Here is an 8,450-nt window from a genome sequence, read left to right as displayed (position 1 = left end):
TTTATTTATTTATTTATTTATTTATTTATTTATTTATTTATTTATTTTTGAGACAGAGTCTAGCTCTATCACCCAGGCTGGAATGCCTAATCTCAGCTCAGTGAACCTCCTCCTCCCAGGTTCAAGTGAATCTCCTGCCTCAGCCTCCCGAGTAGCTGGGACTACAGGCGCATGCCACCATGCCCGGCTAATTTTTGTATTTTTAGTAGAGACGGGGTTTCACCATTTTGGCCAGGCTGGTCTCAAACTCCTGACCTCAGGTGATCTGACTGCCTCAGCCTCCCAAAGTGCTGGGATTACAGATGTGAGCCACCACACCCAGCTTTTGTATCCCATCTAATCCCAGGATTTAGGGGGCATCTCCCAATGGCTACTTCCTGTTACCAACTTGGAAAGGGAGATTGTAGTGATGGGGGCCTTAGGTTTACCACCAGCAAGAGCTTGCAAGATGGGCATAATTTGGGGGACAATTTTTTTATGCAGCAATAGCTAACTAATACACTTCCTAGCTGATCTGGGACAGAGAAACTGATTGATATTTACACTAACTTGGATAAATAAACAGTCCTAGAAATACATCTTTTTTTTTTTTTTTTTTTGTGAGACAGAGTCTCACTCTGTTTCCCAGGGTGAAGTGCAGTGGCACAATCTCAGCTCACTGCAGCCTCCCCCTCAGGGGTTCCAGTGATTCTCCCACCTCAGCCTACAGAGTAGCTAGGATTACAGGCACTTGCCACCACGCCTGGCTAATTTTTGTATTTTTAGTAGAGATGGGGTTTCACCATGTTAGCCAGGCTGGTCTCGAACTCCTGACCTGAAGTGATCCAACCACCTTGGCCTCCCAAAGTGCTGGGATTACAGGCATGAGCCACCACTCCCAGCCCAGTCCTAGAAAGACTTCTAGGGCCAGGCACAGTGGCTCATACCCATAATCCCAGCACTCTGGGAGGCCAAGATAGGTGGATTGCTTGAGCCTAGGAGTTTGAGACCAGCCTGGACAACATAGCAAGACCCCATCTCTACAAATATTTTAAAAATTAGTTGGGTGTGGTGGAATGCACCTGTAGTTCCAGCTACTCGGGAGGCCAAGGTGGGAGGATTACTTGAGCCCTGGAGATGGAGGCGGCATTGAGCTATGACAGCACCACTGCCCTCTAGCCTGGGCCACAGAGAGAGACCCTGTCTCAAAAAAACAAACAAATACAAACTTCTGAGTGTCAGAATATTTAAGGATTTGCAATTGGATATGAGGGATTGTAGATGGGTTCCTGAATCTATTTAACCAGAACCAACGGGCATTTGGTTTCTAGTCTTCCATACTAACAGCCAGTGCCACAGGGAATAATCTTATACATACTTATTTTTTTGTTTTGTTTTGTTTTTGCAAGTACAGGTTCCTGTGGGCAAATCCCGCAATGGGAAACCTCAGAATTTAAAGTATATGTGTTTGTCACTTCAACAGAGGGCTGTCCACCAGGGTAGCCTCACCTGGTGCCCCTCACCTTTGTCCGGGAGGTTTAGGAGCTGCTTTTAGCTCCTTTTCCAAGAACCTTCTTTCCTATCCTTCACCCTTTCATCTTTTGATTGCTTATACATTTCTTTTTCTTTCTTTTTTCTTTTTCTTTTTTTTTTTTGAGACGGAGTCTCGCTCTGTCACCAGGCTGGAGTGCAGTGGCAGCATCTTGGCTCACTGTAACCTTCACCTCGTGGGTTCAAGCGATTTTCCTGCCTCAGCCTCCCCAGTAGCTGGGATTACAGGCGTCCACCACCACGCCTGGCTAATTTTTGTATTTTTAGTAGTTTCACCATGTTGGCCAGGCTGGTTTCAAACTCCTGACCTCAGGTAATCTGCCTGCCTCGGCTTCCCAAAGGGTTGGGATTACAGGCGTGAGCCACTGCGCCCAGCCTACATTTCTTTATTTTTATTTTTATTTTTTGAGATGGAGTTTCGCTTTTGTCACCTGGGCTGGATGGCAATGGCGCGATCTCGGCTCACTGCAACCTCCGCCTCTCGGGTTCAAGCGATTCTCATGCCTCAGCCCCCCGAGTAGCTGGGATTACAGGTGCCCACCACTGTGCCCAGCTAATTTTTGTATTTTTAGTAGAGATGAAGTTTCACCATGTTGGCCAGGCTGGTCTTGAACTCCTGACCTCAGGTGATAGGGAGGTCAGGCACCTGACTTGGCTTCCCATAGTGCTAGGATTACAGGCATGAGCCACTGCGCCCAGCCAACATTTCTATTAACTCTGATTTTTTAAGCACTTATTACATGCCAGGCATCTGACATGTCTGATTTTTTATGTCTGTTTATTTTCCATTATACAGATGAGGAAACTGAGGCTGAGCGGGAAGGAGGGACTTGTCCCAGGCAGCCAGGCTCTGGTGCCCAGATCCAGCCACTCTGCCCACCGCCTTCTTGAGGAACATTCCAGAGCTGAATCTTCACCCACACCTACCTTGTTTCTATTGGATAAATGTCTACAAGTGGAATTTCTGGGCCAAAACAGATGAGCCATCTTTAGGCCCTTGTAACCCCTGCACCTCCAGAAAACTGTGCCATTTTATACTCTGAGCAGCAGCATTTATTTGTGAATTTTCTCCAAGCCTTTATTTTAATGTTTTGGTTTTTTTGAGACAGAGTCTTGCTCTGTCGCCCAGGATGGAGTACAGTGGCAGGATCTCGGCTCACTGCAACCTCTGCCTCCCGGGTTCAATCAATTCTCCTGCCTCAGTCTCTCTAGTAGCTGGGATTTCGGGCGCCCGCCACTGTGCCCCGTTAATTTTTGTATTTTTAGTAGAGATGGGGTTTCACCATGTTGGCCAGGCTGGTCTCGAACTCCTGTCCGTAAGTGATCTGCCCGCCTGAGTCTTCCAAAGTGCTGGGATTACAGGTGTGAGCCACTGCACCTGGTCTAATTTTTTTTTCCCCGAGACGGAGTCTCGCTCTGTCACCCAGGCTGGAGTGCAGTGGCACAATCTCAGCTCACTGCAAGCTCTGCCTCCCGTGTTTACGCCATTCTCCTGCCTCAGCCTCCCGAGTAGCTGGGACTACAGGCGCCCGCCACCTCGCCCAGCTAGTTTTTATTTTTTTGTATTTTTTAGTGGAGATGGGGCTTCACCGTGTTAGCCAGGATGGTCTCGATCTCCTGACCTGGTGATCCACCCGTCTTGGCCTCCCAAAGTGCTGGGATTACAGGCTTGAGCCACCGCGCCCAGCCTTTTTTTTTTTAAATAATAGAGACAGGGTCTCGCTATGCTGCCCAAGCTGGTCTCAAACTCCTGGACCCAAGCAATCCTCCTGTCTCGGCCTCCCAGAGTGCTAGCATTACAGGAGTGATCCACTGTGTCCAGCCTCCAAATCCTTTCTAAACACTAGGACTTTTCATAAAAAGAAAAAAGCTATGCCAATTAGACACACACAGAAATCTCATTATTTTATTTTGAATTTCTTTGACTAAATTGAACTTACAAATAAATTTATTATGGCCAGGCGTGGTAGGGCACACCTGTAATCCTTTGGGAGACTGAGGCTTTGGGAGACTGAGGCAGGCAGATCGCTTGAGCTCAGGAGTTCAAGACCAGCCTGGCCAACATAATGAGACCTCATCTTTATGAAAAATACAAAATTAGCGGCTGGGAGTGGTGGCTCATGCCTGTAATCCCAGAACTTTGGGATGCTGAAACAAGTGGAATGCTTGAGCCAAGGAGTTTGAGACCAACCTAAATAAATAAATAAATAAAAGCTGGGCTGACATGGGAGATTTACATGAGCCTGGGAAGTCAAGGTGCAATCACCACTGCACTCCAGCCTGGGCAATGGGAGTGAGACCCTGTCTCAAAAAACAAAATCCAAATATGTTGCTTAACCATTTACATGTTTGTAGTTTTTCTTTCTTTTTTTTTTTTTTTAATTTCAGTGAATTGCCTGTTCATGGCTTTTTCCTACTTTTCGGGAGTGTTTGTATTTTTCTTATTGATATCTAGTAACTCTTTATATCTGAAGGATATGAAGGCTTTGTGATACAGGTTACAGATTTTTTTTTTTTTTTTTTTTTTTTTTCTCTCCTTGCTGTGAGCCTTTTGGGTTTGTTTCCTGGCTCCAACTCTTAACTTGGTATCAAGTTTCCTGGCTGGGGGACAAGCTTTTACCGACTTCCTCTGCTTGCCAGAAAAGTCATCTGCTAACTAGATACTGGCAGCCTCTCCGCTGTCTTGCAGCTGCTTCCGGAGTGGGTTCCACAGGGATTCCCCTGTATTCTTGGTTCAGCTTGCAGAGGGACTTTCACACCCCATGGAGACTATTTCCTCCCATTCTGTCTGGAGTTTTCAGCCTACCTCAAGACAATGAGATATTTCCTGACCTTTCCACCTATTTCCCTTCAACCCCACCTTCTGAAATACATTTGCACAATACATGTGCCCTTCATAGGCTTCTTTAGCTGTCTTCCTTTTACCCTGGACGGGATGTAGATGTTAATTCTGGAACAATTGCAGCTACAAGAATTTGTCATCCTGCCCCTTTTGAGAAAACCATTGTTTGCCCCTGGGTCTGCATCCTTCCAGATGGGATGGGATGTATCTTGTCACCCCTTTTTCTTACTTAACATGAAAAGACCTTTTCCTCGTCAAGTCCACATGTAAATTTGTTTTTACTTTTTTTTTTTTTTTTTGAGACGCTGTCTCATTCTGTCGCCCAGGCTGGAGTGTAGCCATGCAATCTTGGCTCACTGCACCCTCCACCTCCTGGGTTCAAGTGATTCTCCTGCCTTAGCCTCCTGAGTAGCTGGGATTACAGGCAAAGTGCCACCATGACCGGCTAATTTCTTGTTTTTTTTTTTTTTTAGTAGAGATGGGGCTTCACTATATTGACCAGGCTGGTCTCAAACTCCTGACCTCAAGTGATCTGCCTGTCTCAGCCTCTCAAAATGCTGGGATTACAGGCGAAGTGCCACCATGACGGGCTAATTTCTTGGTTTCTTTTAGTAGAGATGGGGCTTCACTATATTGACCAGGCTGGTCTCGAACTCCTGACCTCAAGTGATCTGCCTGTCTCAGCCTCTCAAAATGCTGGGATTACAGGCATGAGCCACTGCACCTGGCCTGTATCATTCTTAAAAATTAAGTTTTAGCAGGGCATGATGGCTCACTGTAATCCCAGCACTTTGGGAAGCTGAAGGGGGAGGATTACTTGAGCCCACCAGGAGTTTGAGAGGAACCTGGGTAACATAGGGAGACTCCATCTCTACAAAAAATTTAGAAGTTAACTGGGTGTGGTTGAGTGCACTTGTAGTCCCAGCTACTTTGGAGGCTGAGGCAGGAGGATCAGTTGAGCCCAGGAGGTTGAGGCTGCAGTAAGCCATGATCATGCCACTGCACTCTAGCCTGAGCCACAAAGTAAGACCCTCTCTGTGAAAATAATAATAATAATGATAATGTTCAGATGTATTTTTTAAAGTTTTTATTGTTTTTAAAAATAGAGGCACGGTCTTGTTATGTTGCACCACTGCACTCCAGCCCGGGCGACAAAGCCAGACTCCGTCTCAAAAAAAAAAAAAAAGTCAATCAATTTGAAAATACGGCACTAGAGTATTGGAAAACAATCCCTTGGTAGCAATTTCAATGAAAATACAGCCTTTGTCTCTGGAAGAACTTGTGCTCAGAACGTCCCGTTATCATGCCCTGGCTCCATTTTCACGCCAACCCTGTAGGGTCTCTATGATATCATTTTATAGATGGACAGACTGAGGCTCACACACAGTAAGCCCAGGGCGGGGACTGGATGTGACGCCAGGTCTGTGGACGTCATGACCTTTATTCTTCACAACCCTCAATGACATCCCTGTGAGGTCCAAAACCAGGATGGCAAAACCCACGTTGCAGCAGAGGAAACTGAGGCTAATCCCACCTAACCCTAATGCTACCCCAACCTCCCACGCGCTCCGAGCGCTCTGTGCCTTTAACGTGGGTGCGGGTGCGGGGCGTCCTGGGTAGGGCTGCAGGTGACGTCACTCCGGGCTTTGGCTCTCGGAGAGCGTCTGGAGGCGGGGCCTGGACTTCACGCCAGGCGCGCTCCTCCCCTTCAAGGCGCGCGGCCGGGCGGGGCCTCAATTACCCCTTTAAGGCGCGGCCAGAGTCCTCCTGCAGAAAAACGACTTAAAGGAGACGCGTGGCGCGATGGCGGCGGCCCCACGCGCCGGCCGGCGGCGCGAGCAGTCGCTCCAGGCGCTGCTGTTTCTGCTGCTGGCGCCACTGCCGCCGGGGGGCCAGCCGGGCGCCGACGCCTACTTCCCCGAGGAGCGCTGGAGCCCGGAGTCGCCCCTGCAGGCGCCGCGCGTGCTTATCGCGCTGTTGGCGCGAAACGCGGCCCACGCTTTGCCCACCACGCTGGGCGCACTCGAGCGGCTGCGGCACCCGCGAGAGCGCACTGCGCTATGGTGAGCCGAGCCCGCTGTCCGCTGTCCCCATCGGGCGGGTCCACGAGAACCCCTGCTCGCTGTCCCCTTTAGGGTGGGTTCACACGAGCCCCTGCCCGCTGTCCTCTTTTGGGCGGGTCCGCGCGTGCTTTCTGGTCTCTACCCCCATCGGGACGGTTCTACGCATGCCCCTGCCCGCTGCCCCATCGGGATGGGCCCACGCGTGCTCCCTGCCAGCTGTCCTTCCGTGGGGCCAGACACAGCCCTCCCCACATTAAGACAAGCGGGACCGAGTTTCTCCTGCTGGCTCCTTTGGGGTGGGCTGGGCACCGCTCCTGTCTGCTGGACCCTACTAGGGCAGATCCGGTCCCACTGACTGTAACTCGTTCTAACTCCCTCTGGAGCACGTACACCTCCAAAGGACTGAGCCCGGAGCCCCCACTGGGGCGTTGCCAGGGGCCACATCTAACAGCAAGCCTTTCTGTGCCTGCTGCTGCCCTTAAGCTTGAACTCAGCCCGACTCCAGGCCCCAGTCAAACCCCTGCCCTCGGATCGGCGTGGGTGGAGTCCAGGACCAGATGGCCCAGGAGGAAGTGGATCCTTTCTTTTGAGGGAACGGGACAGAGTTCTGAAGAAGTCTTTGGTACCTTCTCACTCCCTGCCTCAGTTTCCTCAAATGGAAAATGGGTCCAGGCGCTGTGGCTCACGCAATAATCGTAGCAATTTAGGAGGCCAAGGTGAGTGGGTCACTTGAGCTCAGGAGTTCGAGACCAGCCTTGCCAACATGGCAAAACCCCGTCTCTAGAGAAAATACAAAAATTAGTCGGGTGCGGTGGTGTGTGCCTGTAGTCCCAGCTATTCAGGAGGCGGGAAAATCGCTTGAGCCCAGGAGTTTGAGGCTGCAGTGAGCTATGATTGCACCACTGCACTCTAGCCTGGTCTACAGAGTAAGACCCTGCCTCTAAAAAAAAAGAGAAAGAACAGAAAATGAGTGTATTAATATAATTCTCTTTTTGGGTTTGTCTCTGAAGATTAACCAGTTAATGGATGTGAAGTCCTTGGGTCTGGCATGGGCTTGGCTCTCAGTGATTTTATTATGATTACTATCATTGCTGGTGTTATTGTCAACTTCATTTATTGGGTAGAATTAGCTCTTGGCACTAAGGTCAAACTAAACTCCCAAATGTTGCTTTTCCTTCCACCCGATTTCCCAGTCTGGATAATCCAAATACACAATTGGTACTTAACAAATGTTTGTTGAATGAATAAATGACTGCAGCCCACTGAAGTGGTGTGGCTCACGGGAGAAGATGAAGGAAGGCAGGGTAAGGGGTTTATGAGATATACTTTGAGATGAGATATGCTTTTTTTTTTTCTTTTTTTTTAAGACGGAATCTTGCTCTGTCGCCTAGGCTGGAGTGCGGTGACATGATCTCGGTTCATTGCAGCCTCCACCTCCCGGGTTCAAGTGATTCTCCTACCTCAGCCTCCCGAGTAGCTTGGGATTACAGGCACGCTGACGTCACCATGCCTGGCTAATTTTTGTATTTTTAATAGAGGCGGGGTTTTACCATTGTGGCCAGGCTTGTCTGGATCTCCTGACCTCATGATCTGCCCCGCCTCGGCCTCCCAAAGTGCTGGGATTACAGGCATGAGCGCCCTGCTGAGATACACTTTTTTTTTTTTGATATAGGGTTTTACATCCGTCGCCCAGGCTGGAGTGCAGTGGTGCAATCCTAGCTCACTGCAACTTCCCCTTCCTGGGCTCAAGTGATTCTTCTGCCTCAGCTGGGATTACATACTGGGATTACAGGCATGAGCCGTTGTACCCAGCTGGTTTGTGATATATACATTTCATTTTTAATTTTTTAAAATTTATTTATTTTAATTAATTTAATTTAATATTTATTTATTTATTTATTTATTTATTTATTTATTTATTTATTTATATTTTTATTTATTTTTTTTTGAGACGAAGTCTTGCTCTGTCGCCTGGGCTGGAGTGCAGTGGCTGGATCTCAGCTCACTGCAAGCTC

At 48.6% G+C, this 8,450-nt stretch overlaps 2 protein-coding genes across 4 annotated transcripts in view; both read left to right on the top strand.

Annotated features, from left to right (window-relative positions):
- The window catches only part of NIBAN3 (niban apoptosis regulator 3), a 26,700-nt gene extending 23,995 nt beyond the window's left edge, over positions 1 to 2,705 (top strand). For both annotated transcript variants that reach the window (XM_023229725.1, XM_023229724.1), the window contains one exon: positions 2,327 to 2,705. In XM_023229725.1, the coding sequence (XP_023085493.1) occupies positions 2,327 to 2,421 (95 nt within the window). In that variant the 3' untranslated portion in view covers positions 2,422 to 2,705. The remainder of the gene's footprint in view (positions 1 to 2,326) is intronic.
- A 3,350-nt stretch (positions 2,706 to 6,055) lies between these two features.
- The window catches only part of COLGALT1 (collagen beta(1-O)galactosyltransferase 1), a 24,628-nt gene continuing 22,233 nt past the window's right edge, over positions 6,056 to 8,450 (top strand). The window contains exon 1 of one of the 2 annotated variants that reach the window (XM_023229722.2): positions 6,056 to 6,435. In XM_023229722.2, the coding sequence (XP_023085490.1) occupies positions 6,176 to 6,435 (260 nt within the window). In that variant the 5' untranslated portion in view covers positions 6,056 to 6,175. Of the gene's footprint in view, positions 6,436 to 6,458; positions 7,152 to 8,450 lie in introns of those variants that run through there. The other variant, XM_023229723.2, reaches the window with a different exon arrangement.

This window comes from Piliocolobus tephrosceles, chromosome 21, assembly GCF_002776525.5.
Source record: "Piliocolobus tephrosceles isolate RC106 chromosome 21, ASM277652v3, whole genome shotgun sequence".
NCBI lineage: Eukaryota > Metazoa > Chordata > Mammalia > Primates > Cercopithecidae > Piliocolobus > Piliocolobus tephrosceles.
The sequence above is the reverse complement of the archived record's forward strand: the minus strand, read 5'-3'. Positions and strand labels throughout refer to the sequence as shown.